Source organism: Rhinoraja longicauda, chromosome 7, assembly GCF_053455715.1.
Source record: "Rhinoraja longicauda isolate Sanriku21f chromosome 7, sRhiLon1.1, whole genome shotgun sequence".
NCBI lineage: Eukaryota > Metazoa > Chordata > Chondrichthyes > Rajiformes > Arhynchobatidae > Rhinoraja > Rhinoraja longicauda.
This window is the reverse complement of record NC_135959.1, coordinates 50,219,437-50,232,245: the sequence shown is the minus strand read 5'-3', so window position 1 is coordinate 50,232,245 and position 12,809 is coordinate 50,219,437. Positions and strand designations below refer to the sequence as shown.

Sequence of the window (12,809 nt, the reverse complement as noted above, 5' to 3'; positions counted from 1 at the left end):
CTCAACACCTGCGCTCGGTCCGCGTTGGCCAAACTGGTCTCCCGGTGGCCGAGCACTTCAACTCCCCCTCCCATTCCAAGTCTGACCTTTCTGTCATGGGCCTCCAGTGCCATAGTGAGGCCCACCGGAAATTGGAGGAACAGCACCTCATATTTCGCCTGGGCAGCTTGCAGCCCAGTGGTATGAACATCGACTTCTCCAACTTTAGATAGTTCCTCTGTCCCTCTCTTCCCCTCCCAGATCTCCCTCTATCTTCCTATCTCCACCTATATCCTTCCTTTGTCCCGCCCCCCTGACATCAGTCTGAAGAAGGGTCTCGACCCGAAACGTCACCCATTCCTTCTCTCCTGAGATGCTGCCTGACCTGCTGAATTACTCCAGCATTTTGTGAATACCTTCGATTTGTACCAGCATCTGCAGTTATTTTCCCAAACCACCAGGTTCAGGAATAGCTTTTTCCCCCACAACCATCAGGTTCTTGTACCAATCTACACAGCAATCCTATCTACACAGCAATCCTATTACACTCTTACACTGTGGACTCGTTTTCCAATTGTGTCTTTTTGCTCTCTTGGATATTGATCTATACTGTTAGTTCATGTGCCTGCAATGCCGCTGCAAGCAATATTTTAATTGTACCTGCACCTCACTGTGCTTGTGCATATGACAGTAAAATATTTGAAGATAGACACAAAAGGCTGGAGTAACTCAGCGGGTCAGGTAGCATCTCTGGAGAAAAGGAATTGGGGGATGTTTTGGGTCGAGACCCTTCTTAAGGGTCTGGACTATAAACGCCACCTGTTCCTTTTCTCCAGAGATGCTGCCTGACCCACTGAGTTACTCCACCTTTTTGTGTCTATCTTCGCTTTAAACCAGCATCTGCAGTTCCTTAATACTCAACTTGCTTTTGCTAATTTCAACTGTACCACCAGAGGGAAGCACTGAGACACTGCAGGCCAAGAAAATGGAATGCAATTAAGCCAATTCATTGTGATGAGCCAAATTAGGGAAGAGAGTCACAAGTCACCTGCCTACCCTCAGCTGGCGAGTACAGGTAAAAACTAAGAAACACAAGGGGCAAAATATTACAGAGGAATACATATGTCATACTTTGGAACTAGCACATGTCTCTTTAAATCAGTTTCAACAAGTGAAAACCAAAAAAGTTTGTTAACAAATATTCCAGGAACAGGAATACAAATGTAGGTTTAAGTCTATTGTCATGTGTACTGAGGTACAGGGAAAAGCTTTGTTTTGCATGCTAACCAAACAGATCAGATGCACTGAACAAATACAATCAAATCAATCTCACGTACCATAGAAAAGTGTAGAGCTATAGTTAAACGATATACTGCCAAAGACAGTAAAACATGACTGGGAAATCATTCCTAGCCAGGATTTCTCCACACCCTCAAAATCGCAATCATTTTCAATTACCGTAACGCAATAGTTATTACTTCATAGGACATTAAATCCCAAAATTTTGATAAGATTGGATTCATTTGTCGACAGTTATAACAGAGAAAATTGGAATGTAAAATACTAGATTTCTGTATGCTGCGGTTAAATGTCTTGAAATCACTGTGGTGGAAAATTGAAGATTTAATGTGAGTTGCATGAAAAAAAGCCAATTACTTTTCTTCCAGGTCCTCTATACATTTGCAATGCTAGCCATAAAGCAACATGAACATGCGTAATAAGCTTACAAAACCTGGACATCACTTCAGTAATTTACATTCATGCTGGCATGTGCTTCAGTATCATGTTCGGCAGACTGGCACAATAAAGCTCCTTCTCACTCCCTCTACCTCTACTAATCTGCCGCATGGTACGTGTGACAATAAATTAAATTAAACATGACCCTGACTGCAACCCCCTCCCCAGCCCAACCATCTGCTGACACCATCCTCACCCCCAAACTTTTTATACTTTTGTTAAAAACGAGGGTAATTAAGAATGCAGGACCACTTCAAGATAGCGCAGCGGTAGAGTTGCTGCTGTACAGCGAATGCAGCGCCGGAGACTCAGGTTCGATCCTGACTACGGGTGCTGCACTGTAAGGAGTTTGTACGTTCTCCCCGTGACCTGCGTGGGTTTTCTCCGAGATCTTCGGTTTCCTCCCACACTCCAAAGACGTACAGGTATGTAGGTTAATTGGCTGGGTAAATGTAAAAATTGTCCCTAGTGGGTGTAGGATAGTGTTAATGTACGGGGATCGCTGGGCGGCACGGACTTGGTGGGCCGAAAAGGCCTGTTTCCGGCTGTATATATATGATGATGGTATGATGATGATGAGGGAATTTATACTTGGAGTCAGAGGTACTAAACAAAAACTTCACAACTGTTTTCTCCAAGGAGGACATGGAAATCATCAATATCAGTGTGGGGAAGACTAATATATCAGGGCAGTTTGATGTGAAGGAGGTTGTGGTGTTGGGTCTCCTGAATAGCTTTAATGTGGGTAAATCCCCAGGCCTGAAGGGGTCTACTCAGCTGATTGAGAGGAGATTGCAGGGGGATTTGTAGGGCACTTGCTTCTCCCCCATGGTAGGCTGATCCAGGAGATTAAGATGCATGGGATCCATAATGACTTGGTAATTTGGATTTGGCACTGGCTTATCCTCCCCTCGTGCTCTAATACACCTCTACAAGATCACCCCTCAGCCCCCTGTGCTCCAAGGAATAAAGTCCAAGCCTGGTTGTACAAACTCATCTAAATTGTTGATATGATCCGCAAACAGCAATGCAGCAATGGGCCTATCCCCGATCCCTGAGCTACAGGCCTCCAGTCCAAAACACAACCTTCCACCATCACCCTCTGCTTCCTTCCATTAAGTCAATTCTCTATCCTGTCCGCTAGCTCTCCTTGGATTCCATGCAAAGTCAAACCTTCCAGAGCAGCCTATGAGGCGGAACCTCATCAAATTGGGAATATAGTAGGGGATTTTAACTTTCCCAATATAGACTTTAACTGTCATAGTGCCAAGAGCCTAGATTGGATGCAATTCGTCAAATGTATTCAGGAATGTATCCTCAGGCAATATGTAGAGGACCCTGCAAGGGAGAGAGCAAAATGGATTTATCAACCATTTTGGTTACTTCTTCAAAAAACTTAGATTTGTAAGACACGTTCTCCTATGTACAGAACCATGCTGACTATCCCTGTCTATTATTAACATGTCTATACAAATGTATCACATCCCTCAGAATGCTCGCCTGCAACTTGTCTACCACAGGAGTTAGGCTCACTGGTCTATAATTCCCAGGCTTTTCCTAGCTCCCCTTCTTAAATAGAGGCACAACCCCAGCCATCCACCACTCTTTCAGCACCCTCACTGGTGTATAATTATAATTCATATATCTCAGCCTGGGTTCCTGCAATTTCTTCTCTAGATTCCCACAGTCCTTGGATATATCTGATCAGCCACAGGAGATTTATCTACCTTTATACACCTTAGGATGTAAGGCATCTCCTCAACCGTAATATGGACAGTCCTCAAGAAATCTCTAACTATCCCAGGTTCCCCATTCTTCATGTTTTTCTCCATGATAAAAACACTTATTGAAGACCTTGCCCACCTCCTGCGGTTGCACACAGAAATGACTGCTATGGTTTCTCTCTCTCCAGTTATCCTCTTTCTTAATACAAAATCTCATTGGATTCTCCTTAATATTGTTTGTCAGAGCTATCGGCTGCCCCCCTTTTTTACCGTGGGTTTTCCTTCTTGTTGGCTCCTCGGTTCCAAAGACATGAACCTAGAAGCCTTTACCTGTCCTGTATTTCCTTTTTTCCTGACCCGAACTTCAATTTCTCTCATCATCCAGGCTTCCTTACTCCCACCTACCTTGCCCCCTTCACTCCAACAGGAACATGTATGCCTTGAAGTCTTGTTATTACACTTAAAAGCATCCCACCTTTCTGACATTCCTTTGCCTGCAAACAACCTAATCCAATCAACTTTGGCAACTTCCTACCTAATACCATCAAAATTGTCCTTGCCCTAATTCAGAATTATAACTTGTGGACCTGCTCTGTCTTTATCCATAACTACTGTATTTTAAAGCATATAAAACTGTAGTCAATGATCCCAAAAGGCTTGCCCATGCACACTTCAGTCACGTGCCCATCCTAATTTCCCAATCAAGTTTTGCTCTCTCCTTTGTAGGGCCCTCTACATATTGCCTGAGGAAACTTTCCTGAATACATTTGACGAATTGCACCTGGTCTAAGCTCTTGGCACTATGACAGTCAAAGTCTATATTGGGAAAGTTAAAATCTCGTACTATCACTATACTATTAGTCTCGCAGCTGCCTGCAATCTCCCGGCAGATTTGTTCTTCTAATTCCCATTGACTATTTGGGGGCCTGTAGTACACCTCCAGCAAGGTTATCATCTCCTTTTTATTTCTTAGCTGCACCCATACAGCCTCACTGGATGGTCCATCAGGAATGTCATTTCGGACTACTGCCATGACATTTTCTCCTTAATCAATAAAGCAACCCCCCCTCCCCCCAATCTCACCTGTAGCACCTGTACTCTTAAGTACTAAGCTGCCAGTCCTGTCCCTCTCTCAACCAGCTCTCCGTAATGGCTGCAACATCCCAGTTGCATGTTTTTATCCATGCTCCCAGTTCATCCACCTTACTGTCAAGCCTCTTGCATTAAAATAAATCCAATTCAATCGAATAGTCCTCCCTTGCTCCCTGCCATGTTCCTGTCCATCCTGTCCACTGAACTTACCAGCCTCATACCTGCATTGGAACCCGCCCCCACGGCCACCCTAGTTTAAACCTGCCCGAGTAGCACAAGCCAAGCTACCAGCCAGGATATTGGTTTCCTGCCAGTTCAGGTGCAACCCGTCCTCTTGTACAAGTTACCTCTGCCTCAGAAGATACCCCAATGGTCCAAAAATCTGAATCCTTGCCCCTTGCATCAACCCCTCAGGTAAATATTCATCTGTCCTATCTTCCTACCCTCACCAGCACATAGCACCAAGTGTAATTGGAGATCACTAACCCGTTGGACCCGTTTTCTTTAACCTTTTGCCAAACTCCTTACATTCTTTTCGCAGGACGTTATCCCTTTTTCTACCTATGTCATTTGTGCCAACATTCACAATGACTTCCGGCTGCTCACTCTCCCCCTCGAGCATGTTATGCAGCTGTTCCTGGACCCTGGCACCACACCATCGGGAGGCAGCACACCATCCTGGAGTCTCGATGCTGCCACAGAATCTACACTATCACTGTGGCTCTGTCTGACTTGACACTTCTGCATTGTGCCTCAGAGCCAGGCTCGGTTCCACAGACCTGACTGGTACTGCTGCTCACCCATGACAGTATCCAAAGGGTATACCCGCTTTGAAGCGGAATGGCCACAGGGTTCACCTGCACTTCTGCCTATTCCCTTTCCTTGTGGTCACCCGTCTACTCTCTTCCTGTTCTTGAGGCATGACTACCTCACGATAACTCCTATCTATTAAGCTCTCATTCTTCTGGATGATCCAGAGGTCGTCAAGCCGCAGCTCCAATTCCCAACGTGACCTGTAAGGAGATGTACCTGGACACAATTCCCACCGGTGTAGTCATCAGGGACACCAGCCGTTTCCCCGACTTCCCACAGGAGGAATATTTAACCATTCTACCTGCCATTCACTACTGCACTAAAACCAACACGAAAAAGCACAACAGTCACACACAAGAAACAGCAGACTGCACCGTTACCTCCTATCACCCTCTGCTCCGCTCCCTCCCAAAAGCCTCACGCTTACCCTCCACACGGCCTCACTCCCAACACAGCTGCTCCCACTAGGGGGTTCTGCTACACCTCGCCCCACTGTTTATTAGCTGCTCAATTAGCCAATTTATTGGCTGCTCACATAGCCGGCTGCCTTTTAAACTCTCCCGCTGCTGCTCGGACAGGGTCCTGTTTGTTTTCAGCCCATTTAGTAGTGCAGCAAACAAAGTGCTGGACAAACTCAGCATCAAGTTCAAGCAGCAGCTGTGGAGGGAAACTGACAAACGGGATGGGGACCAGAGAGGGGTCAAGATTTGGGCAGCTGCAGTCTCTTGTGTCTGCTGTTCAGTAGTGCACGGGGCAAAATAAAATCTGCAGCAAAGGATCCACAAACAAAGTGCCTGTAAACCTGCCACCCTAATTACTTAATGCAAATTTACTAACAACATTCAATTTCTTGGCAGTAGATTTGTTTTCACCTTGTACTTCCTTCTTGTCCTCTTGGTTGTCAAGCTGAGCTTCAACATTTTTCACAGAATAGCCACGGCAGCAAGCTTTAACACAAAAATGGTGTAACTTGATTTTTATTTCAATTTAAAGCTATTTAAAACACAATTATGTCCCGTGTTATGTACCATACTCACCCTGTGTAGAAGACTTGGTCTTCAAAATGTAGAAAATAACAATTAAAACTATGGCAATGGCCATTGTGAATATGGTGGACATGGCTATTATTAATGCAGTTCCCAAGTGTTCTTGTCCCACCTGATGTACTGAGGAAAGAGAAACGAAGAGAGATAACTAAATAATTGCCTTTATCAAAGTTTGAATCTCAGTACTTTCCTGGTATACATGTTTGAAAATTGCCACTTCTGTTACAATTGGAACACAAACATAACTAACTTCAGATACATTTTATCATTAATTTAAAATTCATCACACAAATCTACAATTTTTAGTGAGCACTTTGAAAACCACTCAAAAATTGTTTCACAGCAGTTTTAGCATTTGAAGTATCCTTTATCGATTAAAGAGGATTTTACTTGTTCTTATAATGTAACCGGAGGCTTCAGGTTGTCAGACGCTGACTCCACAAGAACATTAGGAAATTGCCCACCCTCCTGAAAATGGTGGGCAATCTCTGCACCAATCTGTCAGGTTGGTTCTGGGTTCCATCACACCCTTTCACATTACACACAGACACTTTAACACGCACCAGGTAATGCACCGTACATAGCTACCGGTCTTTTACACACCATCCCAGAGAAGTCCTTAAATGAATTATTCCGGAGTAGAATACACATCAGAGGGATGTCTGTACTACCCTATCCTTGCCTTAGCTGAAGATTACTTGCCATGCAGAGAAATGTCCCCAACCCCAACTCTAAACACATAGTGTGAGTATCCTTGCGAGTTGCTGCAAACATTAAAGCATGTGTTCATACATCTTTGGCGTCCCAGCTCCACTGGGTCTCAAACTGCTGCCTGCCAAACTGCACGTGTTGGTAAGGGAAGGAAGTAAAGATTGTTCATGCTTCCACTATCTGCACTTTATCTAATAAAGTGTGATAAGAGAAGGAATGAACATGAAAAACACCACACATCACTTCAGTGATTTGTGTACTGACATCAGTTCACAGTATTTGTGAATACAATATTAGTTCACAGTATATTGGGTGGCACGGTGGTAAAGTTGCTGCTTGACCACGCTAGAGACCCGGGTTCGATTCTGACTATTGGTGCTGTCCGTACGGAGTTTATGCATTCTCCCCTTTTCCGGTTTTCTCCGGGTGCTCCAGTTTCCTCCCACATTTCAAAGACTTACAGGTTTGTAGGTTAATTAGCTTTGGTAAGAATTGTAAATTGTCCCTATTGCATAGGATAGTGGTAGTGTACAGGGTGATCACTGGTCGGCGTGGACTCAGTGGGCCATCTCTAAACTACACTAAAGTATTATGGATGACACTGCACCCCCTGTCCCCCCCGGGGGAGGGGTGCAGCTCCTGTCTCCAGATTAGATGCTGCTGCAGTCATTGATCGGTCAACTTTTCCTGCAAGAGAAAGTGCGAGTGTCAAAGTATTTGGGTGGTGTGGGTATCATGGTTGAATAACTGATTAGATGCAGGCTGGGAGATGAGCCTGAGAGGTATACAGCAGCAAGGGATAGTAGACAATAGACAATAGGTGCAGGAGTAGGCCATTCAGCCCATCGAGCCAGCACCGCCATTCAATGTGATTGTGGCTGATCATTCTCAATCAGTACCCCGTTCCTGCCTTCTCCCCATACCCCCTGACTCCGCTATCCTTAAGAGCTCTATCCAGCTCTCTCTTGAATGCATTCAGAGAATTGGCCTCCACTGCCTTCTGAGGCAGAGAATTCCACAGATTCACAACTCTCTGACTGAAAAGGTTTTTCCTCATCTCCGTTCTAAATGGCCTACCCCTTATTCTTAAACTGTGGCCCCTTGTTCTGGACTCCCCCAACATTGGGAACATGTTTCCTGCCTCTAACGTGTCCAACCCCTTAATAATCTTATACGTTTCGATAAGATCCCCTCCCATCCTTCTAATAGTGCAACATTATGAGATATTGTTGCTACGTGGGTGGTGGCAGTGTGGTGCATTCAACAATGCCTGAAAGCAAGGGAGGCAGTGGTGAGGTAGGACCTTTCATGGTGCGCTCACCGACCTTCACCATGTATGTGGGATCATTGAGCTTTTTGCAACACTGCATCCAAGTCAGTTCATGACTCTGAACACACTCGACAGTCATTTCCTTCCACTGCCTTTGAAGTGTGCACCTAAAGGACTTCCGGCTCTCTGGGGATTGCACCCCTCCTCCTCGCCACACCAGCGAGAACCCCAGTGCAACATCAGTTTCTACTTTCCCCTTCACTTGCATGACCATACTCACCCTGCCTTTTAAAAACTCACCATCACCTCTACACTCACTCTCACCAGTTTCTGAAGCCAAAATGCACTTGAATTTAAGTAAAGCAAACTGGCATGAGTTACTCCTGAAATTGGGCTCCTCTGCTAATCAACTAATTGATTGAACTGTACAGTTACCAATGGCCGGATAATACAATCACATTAATGATGGGGTAGCCAGTTTGCATTCTTCTATAAATAGACTGAACTGGTGAAGATGAATTGCATATTCCAATTCCTGTGCCTGTTTATCTGTGCTGTCCAATTTATTCAGAGTAACCTTTATTGCCATGGCCTTGAGCTGTACGACGAGGTTTTAAATGGCTTAAAGCATGGGATATTGCTATTCTCATTTTTTTTAGAAATATACATGGTGAAAACTGGCCCTTCGGCCCATCGAGTCCACGCCGACCGGCGATCACCCTGTACACAAGCACTATCCTACACACTAGGGACAATGTTTTACCAAAGCCAATTAACTTACAAACCTGAACATCTTTGGATATCTGTGGGAAGAGACCAAAGCACCTGGTGAAAACCTACGCAGTTGCAGGGAGAACATACAAACTCTGTGTAGACACTATCGTAGTCAGGATCGAACCGGGTCTGGCGCTGTAAGGCAGAGCAACTCCAACACTGTGCCACTGTACTGTCGTTATTTCCTCTCCTTTTAAATAACTCGGATGTTGGAAGAAAGTCTGTGCTTAGCAAATTTGAGATGATAGTAAGAATAATAATTTTAATAAGTCAATCAACCAGATAAACTACAAACTAAATTTAATTACCAGTAAGAGTTACATTTTGTGCAAACAGTAAATGACCATGAAGGGACTAAAATTAACATTGGCAGCTAGGGACTGTTGCTAAACAGTATACAAACATTATAATGCAATGTCATACCTTTGTGCGTTTCATGTAAAATGGGAGAGTTTGCATTGATGCCTGTGGTACTCCCTGCACTGCTTGAAGACAGAGTGATTCCGATGCCTGTAAAACAACCAGAGTTCATCAACTACTTTCATCAGCGTAGATGGGACATTGGTTAGTGTGGGCAAGTTGGGCTGAAGGGCCTGTTTCCATACTGTATCACTCTCCATGCAGCGTACATCCTTGCAATTAAAATTGTTACATTAAATAAATGTGGGAATAATATTATACATTTGAACTTTAAAGTTAGATATTTATGGGCAACAATTATATATATTTAAATTGGTAGATTCCAGAATGTTTCTGAATAATGTTATGATGTCAGCCGAATAAAGATCAAACTTATCACAACTGTAAACTATCAATGTTGATGCAATTAATGGTAGGCTAGTCGCAATATTCAGAATCTAAAGTTTGGATATCCCTTAACTTCATATGTTTATAAGTTCTAGGACCAGAATTGGGCCATTCGGCCCATCAAATCTACTCTGCCATTCAATCATGGCTGATCTACCTTTCCTTCTCAAACCCATTCTCCTGCCTTCGCCCCATAATCCCTGACACCCATACTCGTTTCCCTTTCATGTGTCTTTCAGTCTGTCAAGAATCTGTCAATCTCCGCCTTAAAAACATCCATTGACGGCCTCCATAACTGTCTGTGGCAATTAATTCCACATATTCACCTCTCTCCGACGAAATAAATTCCTTCTCAGCTCCTTTCTAAAATTATGTCCTTTCATTCTGAGGCTATGGCCTCTGGTCCTAGACTCTCCTACTGGTGGAAACATCCTCACCATATTCACTCTATCCAAGCCTTTCACTATCATTATTGTGGGATCAGAAGATAGACACAAAAAGCTGGAGTAACTCAGCGAGACAGGCAGCATCTCTGGAGAGAAGGAATGCATGACGTTTCGGGTCAAGACCCTCTTTCAGACTGAAAGACACAGGAAAGGGAAACGAGATATATAGAGAGATCATGGGAACAGAGGTTTTACGAGTTCTGAGGTGACTAATGGGGCCAATGCAGGAACAGCAGATTAATCCACAAAGAGGCCAGGGAGCACAAGTGGAGTGTTTAGGAGGCAATCTGCTCCTTCTGCCAGTTGGGCAGGGCTTCTGTGAGTTAATGAATGGCTGCAAGGCTCATTAGCATCCTGAAAGTCCCTTCTCTACTTTGAACAGCCATGGGCCAGGACGTCCAAGTGGGTTGTTTCAGCACGTACTTAAATTTCTCCTTCTGTCCACTTGTAATCCTTGTAAATATGCCATTCACCATCAGGAAATCCTGTGATCCACAACCATCTGCACATTGAGGGGATGGTCTGGTTTATTACAAAAAGCTCTCATGGACATCAGAGTGCAGCCACTTGAGTTGGCACTGACGTGCAGCCAAGGATGCTGGCAAACCCCAGTGCCCCCGAGCTGCCACATGCTCCTCGCTGAAAATGAAGTCGATTAACTAAATTTCTTTGCAAGCAGAGTTCCTGGGTGACCTCTCTGATGCAGTGGTGAGCAGCAAATCAAGAGACATGCCAGAGGTTTGCTGAGGTCTCCTGACATGACCCTGCAGGAAGCCGAGACTTAACCTCCATATTGAAAGATATCCAGGCACAAGGGCATGGCTGAAAGTCTAGCCGCAGAACATTACCTATTTTAGCCAATATAATAGGGTGGCATAGCGACAGAGTTGCTGCCTTACAGTGCTAGAGACCCAGGTTCGATCCTGACTATGAGCGCTGTCTGTACGGAATTTGTATATTCTCCCTGTGACCGTGTGGATTTTCCCCGGGTGCTCTGGTTTCCTCCCACACTCCAAAAACATACAGGTTTGTAGGATAGTGCTCGAGTACTGAGAATCGCTGGTCAGCATAGACTCGGTGGGCCGAAGGGCCTGTTTCCGCACTGTATTTCTAAACAAAAAACGAACAAAAACTAGAAAGCGAAACTAAAACTGAAACCATGTGTACATTGTTTATGAGAACGATCCAGGTAGAACATGGCAAATCTGAAATCTCAGCCGTTCATTGAGATGAAGCAGTGTGAGTGGTGCCAGCACCAAGATCGCACAGAAGGAGTACATCAACAGCTAAAGGATGCTGAACACTCCCTGTTGTAGTATGCTCTGAAGAATGTGAAAGATGTCTGAGCAGCAGAGTGTCTCTATAAATAGCAAAAAAAGTAGCAAACTAGTGCAATGTTCTACTGAGACCATTCTACAACAGCTGTTGTGCCGATGCTTTGATTTCTAGTTTATGTTGGTACAGGACGGAATGGCTGTTATGCGAGTAGCACCATCTTTCGGTGAGTGCTTGGAACCAAGGAAAGTTAAAGTCACATTAACATGGATCGTACCTGTTTAATCTTGCAACTGCTGTGATTTAATCCTGAACTTTCACTGGAGCACACTACTTCGAGCAAAGTAACATTTTGCGCAATCAGTGCCTAGAGGAGAGGGAACCGGGGTCTGGCCTACTGTGCCCTTGAGGTCAGCTCTGGGAGGCGCACCCCCGGGCACAAAGGTAGCCGGGTGAGGTGAGGGACATCGATTGCCGGTTGACCAAGGAAGGTGCTGGCTGAAGGCCTGCAGCAGCCTGGGGCTTGCCTGAATCGGGCACGGCTCATAACAACTAGAGTGGAGATTGGACTTGGAAAAGGCACGAAAACATGGTGCCTCTTGCATGCGGGCTCAGTAGACTATTTCTGTACAGTTGCTAATCAGGGATGGTAAGGCAAAATACTCTATTAGACTGTCTGTAAGAAAATAATTTCACTGTGCGTTTGCACTTTGCACATGTGTCAATGAAGCACCATTGAAAATGTGCACCACAAGATCCAAATTCTAGGCAGTCTGTTCCTCGTCATTTATTGTTGTTGGCATCCTATATTTGGCCCAGACAAAAGGGTGGTAAGTTAAATTCCTGACACGTTAAAGTCCTTCAGGTGAAGGTAGCCTACGGGTGATAGGCAATGGTTTACTTGCGATAGTCCTTCTGGTTGAACGTATTCCACAGGTCGATGAAACAAAGTGCTGTAGTAACTCAGCAGGTCAGGCGGTATCTCTAGAGAACATAGATAGGTGCCATTTCAGATTGTGACTCTTCTTCAGACTCCACAGTTCCTTGTTTCTATATTTCATAGATCTGCTAGGTCAGGAATGACAGATTTTTCAGGTACAGTGATATCTTTATTCAGAATGGTACATAGCTTGGA

The 12,809-nt window shown here is 44.6% G+C and overlaps 1 protein-coding gene across 1 annotated transcript in view; it reads right to left on the bottom strand.

Moving 5' to 3' along the window:
• The window catches only part of edar (ectodysplasin A receptor), a 67,460-nt gene that overhangs the window by 11,261 nt on the left and 43,390 nt on the right, over window positions 1-12,809 (bottom strand). The window contains exons 6-8 of the mRNA XM_078402554.1: window positions 9,570-9,656; window positions 6,383-6,511; window positions 6,218-6,292 (exon numbers count right to left, since the gene is read on the bottom strand). Of these exons, the coding sequence (XP_078258680.1) occupies window positions 6,218-6,292; window positions 6,383-6,511; window positions 9,570-9,656 (291 nt within the window). The remainder of the gene's footprint in view (window positions 1-6,217; window positions 6,293-6,382; window positions 6,512-9,569; window positions 9,657-12,809) is intronic.